We start from the raw sequence: 13,098 nt of genomic DNA on the forward strand, positions 1-13,098 counted from the left end.
TATGCTGGTTGTTGAAAATTCATTTTTCATCCTTATGGCAATCTTTTCCCCAGTTTTATTGAGAAATAATTGACAGACATCACTGTATAAGTTTAAAGTGTACAGCATGATGCTTTGATTTGCATAGATTGTGAAATGACTACCACAATAGGTTTAGTTAACACCCTTCATCTGATATAGACATAAAGAAAAGAAAAGGAAAAAATATTTATCCTGAAAATGCATTTTCAACATAGATATCTTAAACTCAGTATCTGAAGTTATGTAACTTTCTTACTTCACACCAAGTAGGACTTGAACATCATGGCACGTAACTGAGGAAACCCCTCGTTAAAGGATAGAGGAACCGGAATAAACCTCCTTTCTCTCTCTCTGAGCATCTGCACACCTAGTTGATGGTTCACAAGGGAGTGGCCAAAAGGATTTAAAAATATCATATATGCCTCTAGGCAATTGTGTTTCCCCCTTTTATTTAATACTGCCCACAGAAGAACCCTGTTTTTAGTGCACTGTAGCCAGAAAACAAGCAGTTAAGTTTGAGAGGCATTTATGGGGCGTCTGGAAAATGCTGACACTGGGAGAGGGGCTCTGCGAACACAAAGTCCTTGGTTGGTGGGAAATCTCAAACCCAGGACTGGGAGTCTAGATGATCTGTTTTTAATTTTTACTTTTGGAAAGGATGCAATTATTTAAAAGTCTTTTATGTTTATGACTAACGTATATATGTGAACTGTTTACATTAGGAAAATGGGAAAGCTTTCATTTGCTAGTTCAGGAGCAGAGTGAGCATTAATATTATTGTAAATGACTGAATGTTGAACACTCCATAATTCAATAAGAAATAACCTGGTGTTAAGGTCTTGAGTTCCCAAGGACTGTCCCCTGCCCAGTCTTTTGCTGGGACAATGGAAGTACTGACCGATTCTGCAGAAGTCGCCCTCCCATCCTGGGCTGCAGCAGCACACCCCCGTGGGGGTACAGTAGCCGTTCCGACAGAGCCGGGAGCATTCAGAAGTCAGCATCTGGGCGGGTTGGACCACTGCTCGGCACTCCTCGGGCACTAGAGGTCTGAAACAAAAGACAGAAATTGGATGAAAATCAATACTGGAGTGAAATCTAGTGATTCTGTAGTTCACAAAGTATATCTCTTGCTTTCTAAGCAGACCCTTTTTTTAAGTGACTCGGAAAGATTGACAACTTTTTGGGGGGACAACTTTCTAGGGATAGAAAATACACACCAGAGAGGAAACAAACTAGCCAGTTTGAACTAAATAGGACATTAGCAAACATTGTAAGAAACTTTGTCATGATCAAAATTCATTGATTAAAATATAATTATGCTACAGTGATATTTTATATTTGCTGGCTGGCTAAAACTTCCTAGCAATTACAACTTTGACAATATAGATATATAGACATTAAAATTTTTTTTCCAGATATACAAAAATTTTTTGTAGTATCTGAGATACGTTTCACTTGTTATTGGAATATTTGGCATTATCACAAGGCTGAGGGTATTTAGCAAAACAAGTGCTTGTAGCTTAAAAAGCTTGGAAATCCATTTTTGTTTCAATTTTACATTTATTTTGAGATACATTTTTAGGCTGACTTTTTTGCAAAGGATATTGCACTGTGTATTTGTATGAGTGTGTATCCTACTGACTCAAAATTTCAAGTCTTTATGCAAAGAAATATATATATATGAAGCACATACACAAAAGTAATGAAGTGAAACAGTAAAAAAAATTTAAAAGAAAGGTAACAATTCCTGACCTTTACTTGTGGTAAATAAATTATCAAAAACATAAAGCACATATGTACAAACGTCGAAATGATGGAACTTTTTTTTTTTTAATAAATGGAGATGGTGACATAACCACGAAAGGATGTTCGTCCTAACCCGAGGACTGCCTGTATATACACAGATGAATGTGTAGATACACATTTTAAAATGTTTAATTTTATCCTGCTATGAAGGAAATGAATGCTATTGGTAGCGAAGAGAAACATCTTATCTGCTGAGTAAGAAGTCATAGATTTTTTTTAATTGCTCTATAACTGCCACCATTTAGGGAGGGATCAAGACGCCTTCGGAAGATTTTTATGGTTCTCGCTGCTTTTGAAAGAAGAGGCTGTCTTTCGAGCTGAGTTAGGCTGGAACCATGATCACAACTAACTACCCACTGTCTAATAATCTTTGGGGAAAGACATGTGGTGGTACACTTCTCATCAGGAACTGTTACCTGTGCCCCAGTGTGATGAGAAAGCTCTTGTTGGTTAAGGAATGTAAATAAACGCGCCATCACCAGTCAAATGGCCATCATCAGGCTGGCCAAAGCGGTGGGACGCCTTCAGTAGCATATCAAAGAAAGTGATAATTATAGGTCACAACCACCACAAGAGGTAATGAGGTAGCTCTCTGAGAGAAGCAAATAATTAGGACCTTTAGAGTCTCCCGTTCCTGAGATAGGTTGTCTTGTTATGCCCCTGTGGGCACTGTGAACAGCAATAATTTGGAAGCTGACCTCAGGCTGTTTCTACAATGACTCAAAATCATATTAAAAATATATAGTCACTTCTTTTACTTCTCTCAGTAAAAGTTCCAATCTGAGTTGAAAGTACTGTGCTTTACAACTAGCATGACAATTCAGAAAACCCCCTTAAATCTATTCACTCCCTTATTTAAATCTAGAAATGGTCAATTTCTAGAAAGGCCTCTAAGGCATTCCGTGGACCAAGCATATTTTTACTCAGAAAACATTAATGGATATTTTCCATGTGTTTCCCAAGGGTGTCTTTTGGGGATGAAGCGCAGGGCTGGATAAGGTGGAGAAAATACGAAAAGATTATGCCAAGGGAAGTGAGAGCATGATCTCTGACTTTTTCTTACTGTTGTTGACTAGTCCAAATCTGCTCTCTGTCTTCCTCAACTAAAGTTCTTACTCTGTGAGACAGTGGTGGTGTCTTTGACCATCAGTAGAGCCATTTGTTCAGTAGCCAGGAAGTTCTTCCGAGTCATAGGCCATGGTCATTTACCAGGTGACACTCAGTAAGCAGTGTTGTTCAAATTTTACTGGTAACTAGAATTCTGTTATCCAGTTCCACTTGTTATTCACTTGTTCACCCTTTTTGTGACCCATTAAAAAAAAAAAGAGAGACCCAGAAGTAGAATGTATCAAAAATATATTACATGTTATACGTCATGCAAAACATGGAGGCACACAGCTCATGTACTACTCTACAGTATGGCTTATGCCTGAGCAGCTGAATCTAAAGAGAAGACACCGTTTAGGCCAGGAATGTAAGTGGCTCCGGATAAAGGACAGCAATCAGAAGATGCTGCCTGTTTGAGGCAGAGTGCAGGGAAGTTGATTCCCGTGGGAATTTGCCAAGGAAAGGAAGGCAGACATGAGAATAGGGGTCCAGTTCTGAAGTGCAGTTTTTCAGGGTGGGTATCTGATCCTTGTTTCCACACTGACCCTCCAATTAGATGCTTTGACTATTTTTCACCATATATTCATATATGCGGACATAGAGCTTATGGACAGAATTCTAAGTTGTTTTTCTGCCTAAGATTTAGTAAATACTTATCTACCTATGGATGAAAATATTTCATATTTGGGCTTGCTTACTTTAGCATATATAAGATGGTATGGTTGTCATATATATAAATATTATGACTCCCTTAAGTTTTTATTTAAATACCTAGGAAAATAATCTTTTTCTTCTTTTATAAAGTTGACAACTAACATTCCTCACTTAGCATGTCCAATGAATCCTCTCTCTTTTAAACTGTTAGTCTATTGGGAATACCTTAACTCAAAATTACATAAAACATAGCCCGTTTCTTACAGAACTTCACTTCTCTTAAGGAACAGATTATCCTCTCCTTTTCCCTTCTAATTAGAATAAAGCTTTGAGGACAAAAACTACATATTCCAACCTCTTCAAGTCCAGTCATTACTCAGGCAAATACTGTGCTCTTCATGGGGATAAGATATAAACAAAACAGAATCCTGATCCTCATGGACAAACCATGGGGAAGACAGACATGCAAATGCAGACTAAACCAGTGTGATCTTTGTTACGATACAGGCACAAATGAAGTAACACAGGAATACAGAGGAGGCAATAATTAGCTTAAGATTGAGGGATGTTATAGAAAGATGATATTTAAGCCACCAAAGTATTTTATTTCCTTCAACTACTTACATTCATAGGTGCTAGGAAAATACCATATAGGCATTGAATGGATATTTATTAAATTGAACTGAATGCATATAGTAGAAACTTTCTCAAATACTTTTTCTGATATATAAACTCCATGAAGATAAACTCCCAAATTTTGATGTTACACTTTTTGATTCATTTGTCAATATTGAAAAAAGCAAGTCATTTAAGCAACAGATTTTTTAAAAACCTAACTAAAACAGATTAGTGAAAAAATGATAATATGCAGTTTTTTTCTTTAAAAATTACACCTTCCTCTAGAAAACATCTTTTTACAAATATATGTGACTGTTTCATGCAAGATTAAATCTGCCTTTATCTCAAGTACTACAACATCTGGTGATACTTGCCTTGCAATAGAAGTATAAGGTATTGAGAAGGTTTAGACGTCTCCCACCATTCCAGGCAGGGGAGAAATGTGGGAATTCCAAGAAATGCTTTTAAGAGTTTTAACTCTTAACAAATGAGTGTCATCTTGAAGAATATGGTCTTCACTATTTATATTCTCCATTTTATGTCCTTTTAACAAATGCCATTTATAAGTGGTAATTCAATCAAGTTTTCATAGCAATCTGTATAATTATTCTAGGAACTGGTATTCCAACATTTAAATTTGGTAATTTAAGAAAGACTATAATACATAGTACAAAGCAGAAAATTCCTTTGAATGCTGTGGTCATAGATCATATCTCCAGGAAATAAGATATACATATAAGAAGAATTATATAACCATTTAAAAATAACATGGTTATTTAGATATTTCTTTCCATAAATTATTATATAATATTTTCTATTTATTTTGGAATTTGTGATGGCTCCACGTAGCATTGTATGGATTCCATAAGCATGGTTTACTCAAAAACATAAACAAATCTTGGTAAAGTATGAATAAAATTCCAGTTATGTTTTGGCTCTTACCATATATTATGTATGCATGCTTATCCATTCATTAGAAATTTTGACTTTGCTCTCACCCCATTTTTTGGTAATATATCTTTAAATATGTCTTACAGCTTAGAAAGGATTTGCTGGTTAAAAAGATACTGTGCATCACAACATAAAATGTAGTACATTAAGAGTAAAATATACCCTGGCAGATATATCCACTTTTTAGTTATTGGATATGTAGAAAAATAACGATAGCCAAACTGTGGGACATGCTTCCTTGTCTTTTAGATTTCAAATCCACCATGCTGAATGGATTTTTATAGGGCATATACTTGTTCATGACCTCTAGTGTTAAGAAATTCTGTCATGTTTGAAAACTAGTCCCTAGCTGAGCCCGTGTCCCTGTTAATAGCTGAAAGGTCAATGGAGCTGCTAAACAGTTTGTATTACTGTCAGGGTGGCCATGAAAACACCGCCTGCAGCAAGAGACGTGGCAGCTGGGTCAACAGGCGCTGTGGGGATTTATCAACCTAGGGGGGCCACTTGCATAAAACTTTGACTGATGAATTGGGACTAGACTGGCTTATTGGGCTAAAGCCTCTCTATTATGCATGACTTTCTTTGGGATGGCAGAGCTGCCTGCCGGCTCCCTGAGACATATGCAGAGGATAAACAGAACCGAATTTCCTCTTACGAAGTGATTTTTTTGAAAAAAGTCACTCTTCAGCATCCAGTATTAATAAGGAGTAGGATGAAGATATTTTAAGAAAATAAACAAAGGGCAGTAAGTGGGGCCGTGGAGGGGAGCGGTAGGGAGCAGGCAAGAGGAGCAGGTTTTGATATTGGTCACACAGGAGTCTGAGGTACAGCATTTCTGTAAAATGACCTCTCAAGCCTGGAATTTGCATTGTTCATTTATAGACCCCTTAAGGGAACGGTCTGTGGGACTTGGTTGGGTAGCAGATAAGCAGTATGTTAAAATACAGCACAACTGGGTACATGGTAATTAAACCAACATGATTAGAAATGATTTTGTTATATAAATTCCTGGAGAAAGAACCCCAGAAATGTTTCAAAATTTTAAAAAAAAAGTCAATTGCTTTTAGTTCATCTGAAACAAAAATGAAAGAATTTTTATCGAAAGCGCAAAAAAACCCAAAACACAATAAAGCTTGGAAAATGCATAACTCCTTTGGAATTCTCTAGTTTCTATCCCCCAGGAGCACTGTTTGACCCTGAAAAGATTTCATAAAGACCAAGAATCCAAGGCATGTCTTGGATATTTGAAAACTAGGCATGAAGAGCTCTTTACAGCTCCATGGACACCTTTACCCTAACTTGGGAACTAACACAAATTTAAATGTTGAGAGATCACCTGAAAATAATTCTCCAGGGCATGGAATGAATGCCAACAAGACTCAGAGTTTAATATTTTAAATGTAGTATTTAATGACCTCCATAGCACTCTGCAGAAAGGATGTAGGGCAGCGTGAACTCAGGACCATATCAAAAGCGAAGGGACACACCACGGGTACCCACTTAGCTCAGGGCTCACACTAAGGAAGAGTCAGAGACAAGACCAATGGACTCCCTGTCCTATCAGGCTAGACCTGCTGCTGCTCTCGGCCAGTCTCAGGGGGCACTACAATGAGAAACTAGAATTGTGGCCCAGCTCTTGTGCTCATGGGGTTGGACTCTTTTCTGGAACTGCTGGCCAAAAGAGCTCCCAGATCGGGCACGCAGAACCCATACTACAGACTTTGAGGGACCCAGTGTGTGGGCCCAGCAAGCGGGGTGGTTGGTGTGGACTTGATCCTAATGCGACTCCATCATGAGATGTAATGCTCCACCTCAGAGGATACCAACACAGAGGCAAAATGTTCTGCTTTTTCCTTAAATGACTCCAGAGTTCTAGTGAAGCCTTAGAGAAACCTGGTTGTGTTCTCGTTGAAGTTTCTTTCATGATAAATAATGGCATTTGATTTTTTTTAATCCTCACCCGAGGATATTTTTCCATTAATTTTTAGAGAGAGTGGAAGGAAGGGGGAAAGACAGAGAGAGAGAAACACTTATGTGAGCGAGACACATCAATTGCTTGCCTCCTGCACATGCCCTGACCAGGGCCAGGGATAGAGCCTGCAACAAAGGTCTGTGCCCTTGACTGGAATCGAACATGGGACCCTTCAGTCCGTAGGCTGACACTCTATCCACTGAGCAAAACTAGCTAGGGCAGCATTTGATTTTTATAAGAGGTTGTCTTACCATGCTCTTCTGAGAAGGCCGCCCACTGTCAATGATTTAGCACGTATGTAAATGACTATGTAACATACAGCCTCAGACCACACTGTCCTTAGGGAGGTTTGCCTGCTTTTGCCAAAGTGACTTAAGAATATTACAAATCGTTTATAAACTCCCTCATCTTTCTTAAATGTGAGTGTGCGTGTGTGTGTGTGTGTGTGTGTACGGAAAAATAGAAACAAACAAATCCTATGGTAAGAAAGTAACTTCTGTAACATCTAATATAGAATATAAAATTTTTATAATTTGTTGTTCCTCTCTTCCAGGGCCAGGAGTCAATTCATGTTTGAAAGATATTCTGAAAACATTACAAATCTGGGACTCCTCCACAAGAATAGAGTTAACCTAAGATTTTAATTTGACATGGATTTTGGATATGACAAGAAATGTCTATATATTGTTTTTTCAGTTGATGAGGCTCTTTCTTTCATTTCTCCCTCCAAAGTTTTAGAAAAACACTTTTGCTTTGAAGCAGACACTCTGAACACTGTGAGGCCAGTAATTAGCCTGTGTTTGCAAAATAATCCCGCTCGCATACACGAAACTGTCTACTTATATAGAAATTCAATTCATCTAGGCCGAAATACTGTAATAATAAACGTTGGCATCCAAATCAAAACAGAATGAGACTCCCAACAAATGTTTATGAAAACATTTGTTTTCTTACAGTCAGTTTGATTTGGAAATGTGTGCCTCTGCCTGTGTACAAGGACCGTGTCTTTGGGGCTCTGTTACTCCCCGACCTCCTGAAAACCAAACACACATCTTAACCCTGGCCCCACACATGACACGACTCACCAGAAACAGGCACCATAATGAGAAGTCAGGCCTTTCAGGTATGTCACTCGGAGACCACCCTATGAGAGGGGGCCCTCAGATCACAAAGCCAAGGTCCCTTATGGCAACCCTGGTAATTAGACACTAATAATGGGTTGAAGGTGTAAAATTCACCTCCATGCACCACCAACAGACTAAACAATCCAGACGAAGAGAGAAAGATTTTCCGGAGGAGGAGGAGGGAGAATTCATTATACCACTACCAGGAAGCTTGCAAAAGCAGACCAACTTTGACAAACGTAATGGAATAACAATGGCTATTTTGAAACGAATGGAGTTAGATCTGAGTCAAACCCCCAGACCTCATTAGGAATCATTAGAATGCTGGCATTTTATGAATTAACATGAGTTTGAATTCCATTCTTCATAGTGCCAACTTCAACAGTTACCGTGGTGTCTGACATTTTTTTTTCATTCATTACTTTGCTTTTCACAAAGAGAACATTGGCTTCACACTCAAGGAGGAAGAGAACCCCCGCTGGGCACAGACGGTCCTTGTCTGACTGTGAAAGCAAACGTGTGCCTTACATAGAGAAGGGACGCCATCACGGTGGGACGATGCCTAGATGCGATGCTTCGGACAGACAGTTTAGAACTGAGTATTCTTCTTTTTGTTCTGAAGTGCCTCTATTTTTCTCGGAAAAGACAGTGTTTTGTGGTAAAAGGACAAGAATCTCCATTTTGTTGGTGACTTTTTCAGAAAAACATACACAATTTACAACTTGGGAAAATGTTTTTAAAATAGAGCTAAATTACTGCTTTTAGGAAACTTTTCAGGTTACTAGAATTTATTCTTCTAAAAGACTTGAAACAGGAATTGAAGTGTGTAAATGGGCTTATGAAGATAAGTTAGTATAGAACTAATCTGAAGTTTATCACATGGGGTAGCAGGGCTCCCACGACTACTGGTGTCCAACAGTGGTCATGTTCGTGAGGATACCTAGGTTCTGTAATAGTTGTTTCCAAATTTGCGACTAATTTCTATTTGACCATATATAGTGTTAGCAGCTTCTGATAGTCCAATTTTATCCATGAAATTAACGACTAATTATGATTCAAGATAATTTGAACGCTGTGTGTGTGTGTGTGTGTGTGTGTGTGTTGTGATGGGTGGGTGGAGAGGAGCAGGGCAGGGATAAATATACTCTTTAAAGGATTAAAACATCCAAGTCTCCTTTTCGCTGAGGTAAATAACAAAACACATTGTCAGTTTTCATTTGTTTAGTCACAGAAGCCTGCACGCGAGCTGTGAACTTCCAGGGAGTTTTGAAATGAGGCTCAGATGTTGAACCACCAAAATAACTTATCCTGATTACCTACCAAAAATCACAGTGAGCAGCTGCAACATCTGCCAGCGTGTTTCTAGTTTTCTCAAAAGACAAGGGGGCGGCTGGGGCGGGGGTTTCATTGTTTCTCCCAGGAGAGCTGAAGCCACTTCCTCATACATCCAGGTCCTCCTCACGTTTAACTGAGGTCTCATTCCACAAACATAATGCTGCCCCCTGCCCCCCCGACCCGACAACAAGAATGACCTGAAATGTGTGATAGCAATAAGGCTTTTGAGTTTCAGCACAGTCCAGTCTAGCTCTCACAGACTGGGGCCGAGGGTCCTCTCAGGACAACCGTAGCATGGGGACAAGGCATAGGCAGTCATCTTTCTCAGTTGTTCATTGTAATTTGTCTATCACTAATTTGAATGCACTAAAATAATATGGAGAAGAATGTTTCTTGACTCAAAGGAATACAAAAAGAAATCTTACCTTTTGGGATCTATAATTTTGTAGAGTTTTCCATTGTGAGTCTGGGTCATACTTTTGCTACTTGATAGAATGTAAATTTCCCCTATGTAGAGAGAAATGCAATAAATTAATCCACAGTATATGTATTTGTACATGTGTATGTGTGCGTGCTCCCGTGCATGTGCCCCCCCCACACACACACACCCTCAGGAAGATCACCTGCCTAAAATCTATGACAGAGTCTCACACGTCTGCCTTCACAGCGCACCCAGATTCCGCCCACTTCTCTCTGTATTCCACTGCTACTCGTGTGCAAACGGTATTAATTTCTCACCTGGATTATGCAACAGCCTCCTAAATGATCACCCTGCTTCTAGCCTTGTCCTTCTGTGTCCTCTCTCAACATACCAGCCACAGTGATTCTTGTAAACCAATTAGATCCTGTGAGCTGGATCACACTCTTGTTTCGATAGCCTCCAATGGCTTCTGATCTTTCTCAGAGCAAAGCCAAGTTCTGACAGTGGCCTGTGCTGTCTCCCCTCACCTCTTATTCTGCCTCATTTGCAATGCTTTGCCTCCTTGTTCACTCCTTTCTAGCTTCACTGGCCTCTTGGCTTTGACCACACAAGGTAGGTTCCTGTCCCAGGCTCCTGCCTCAGGTTCCTGTCTTTCAGTAGATCCCCAGTGGGTTCACTCTCCCTCCCTCCTTCAAGTCTGTGCTTAAACATCATCTTTGTTGACTATACAACTTAAAATTCCACTTGTCCCAATCCCCAGCAATCTATATCCTTCTTCACAACTAGATTTTTCTCCTAAGCACTTATTACCAATTGACATACAGTATATATTTTTAACATTTACTTTCATTGTCCTCCTTTAGAATATAAATTTCATGACAACAGTTTGGATTTTTCTAAATCTACTGCTATATCTGCAACACCTAGAACAGAGCTTTGCACAGAATATATTTGTAGAATGAGTGTTGAATGGCAAGTTTTATCTTGATTTATTCTGCCCAAGACAGAAAGGTTTGATTACCCTGTTGTCACTGTTAATTGATAATTTGAGGCTAGATGGAATTGGGGTACTCGTCTTTTTAATGTTTAGCTTTTTAAACAATATAAATAAAAATTTGGAAAAACAGAAAGAGAGAGACCCTGTTGCTCAATCCCAACTCTGCCTCCCTAACTCTCAGTGCTAGGCTGTGTTCATGATGGTGAAATACAACAGACAGCAGACCCTGTCAGGAGAGAACCACTCTTGTTTACTTATTACCAGTACCTCCATGTAATTCAGTGTTCAGAGTGGATCACACGAATAGGAAACTAGAATCTATACTTATGATTACATGTTTATAACATTTATATTTGGTTCTCATTCATGAAATAGTTCTTGATTTATTCTATACTTCCCTATTCCCCTCTATTTATTGTGTATTAAGAAAACCCTACTACTTTCTTACTTCTGAAATGGATGTGACATGGCTTATGCTCAAAACTTACACACAACAGAAAAAGTAAAAATGAAAAACAAAGGAATGTAAGTAAAAAATGAATATTTATCTTATCAAGTTCTTTAGATAGTTTACCTCATTTGATCCTTCTTACAAACCCATCCTGATTTTATAATAAAAAAACCCCACACATAGGCCTGGCCAGTGTGGCTCAGTGTTTGAGTCTTGACCTATGAACCAGGAGGTCAAGGTTCAATTCCTTGTTAGGGCACATGCCTAAGTTGTGGGTTTGATCCCCAGTGTGGGGCGTGCAGGAGGCAGCCAATCAATTATTCTCTGTCATCATTGATGTTTCTATCTCTCTCTCCCTCTCCTTCCTCTCTGAAATCAATAAAAATATATTTTTAAAAACTACATAGGAAAAACAGACTTTTAATACTTTTTGTATCAAAAATTCCAAAACTTATTTCCTTAAATGGCTCTTAATTAAACCCAGTTTCACATTAAATCAATATTCAGTGAAAGTATATTTTTAATTATAAAGTATACACGACATTGTAGCTTTGGGGAAGGAAGGATTGTATATGTTTTATTTATTGGTTCTGCTCCCAACATAGTATTAAGTGTAGACAGACACTTGGATATTTTAACCAGTGATGCTGCTGCTTATAGGATGATTGAGGGTGAATCATTTGTAGCAAGGTCTAGGGAAATCTAAATGATTCAGTCACAGCATCTAAATATTCATCTCTGACTCTGGCACAAGAAAGTTAATCCTAATTTGTATTTTCAAATAAGAGTTGGCCAATGAAATGTAAATTATAGTACAGAGAATTTAAGAGAGAAAAAAGGTATCTTTCTGGGTCCTATAAGTGGGGAAGGAGAATATCAAGGGAAAATTAATTGTAAAATGCTTCCAATGCTGGAACAAGAAAAGGACAGATTGGATTTCTCTTCTTTGAATCATTATATTCCTGTGGCTCTGAAATATGTGTTCTGTGTTTCAGGAATCTTGTCTGAGTTCCTTGTTAACCTAAGTAAATGGCGTGTAATGATTTCTGACAAATCCTTCATTTGGTGCAGGAAAACCAAGTCTGTACGGTTAGAGAAAATATTCTGATTTCGATGGGAAATGGGAAACACAACTCTTTCTTAACACTGAGAAATTCATCCCTGATGTTAAAGGGGCATAGTTGTCATTTTTCTTTAAAGGGAAGTATTATGAAAGTGACATTTATCTCTAAAACTTAAAATTAGTGGCATTTCTACTCTTTGATCACATTCTAATTTTAACTTCTTTATGTAGACATTATGATAATACTAGAGGCTCGGTGCATGAAATTAATGTACTGGGCGGGGAGTCCCTCAGCCAGCCTGTGCCCTCTCGCAATCTGGAACCCCTCTGGGGATGTCTGCTTGCCAGTTTAGGCCCGCTCCCTGTGGGGATTGGGCCTAAACCAGCAGTCAGACATCCCTCTCGCAATCCAGGACCCCTCACTCCTTACTGCCTGCTTGCTCACCACTTCTTACCCTTCTTACCACTCTGCTTGCTGCTCCTTCCTTAGCGCTGCGGCAGAGGCAGGAGAGGCTCCCACCACCACCACTGCACTCACCAGCTGTGAGCCCGGCTTCTGGCTGAGTGGCGCTCCCCCT

At 39.0% G+C, this 13,098-nt stretch overlaps 1 protein-coding gene across 2 annotated transcripts in view; it reads right to left on the bottom strand.

Moving 5' to 3' along the window:
* Positions 1-13,098, bottom strand: part of HHIP (hedgehog interacting protein) — an 86,534-nt gene that overhangs the window by 5,277 nt on the left and 68,159 nt on the right. For both annotated transcript variants that reach the window (XM_006755960.2, XM_006755959.2), the window contains exons 11-12: positions 10,014-10,095; positions 920-1,068 (exon numbers count right to left, since the gene is read on the bottom strand). In XM_006755960.2, the coding sequence (XP_006756023.1) occupies positions 920-1,068; positions 10,014-10,095 (231 nt within the window). The remainder of the gene's footprint in view (positions 1-919; positions 1,069-10,013; positions 10,096-13,098) is intronic.

This window comes from Myotis davidii, unplaced genomic scaffold (genome assembly GCF_000327345.1).
Source record: "Myotis davidii unplaced genomic scaffold, ASM32734v1 scaffold151, whole genome shotgun sequence".
NCBI classification, from domain to species: Eukaryota; Metazoa; Chordata; class Mammalia; order Chiroptera; family Vespertilionidae; genus Myotis; species Myotis davidii.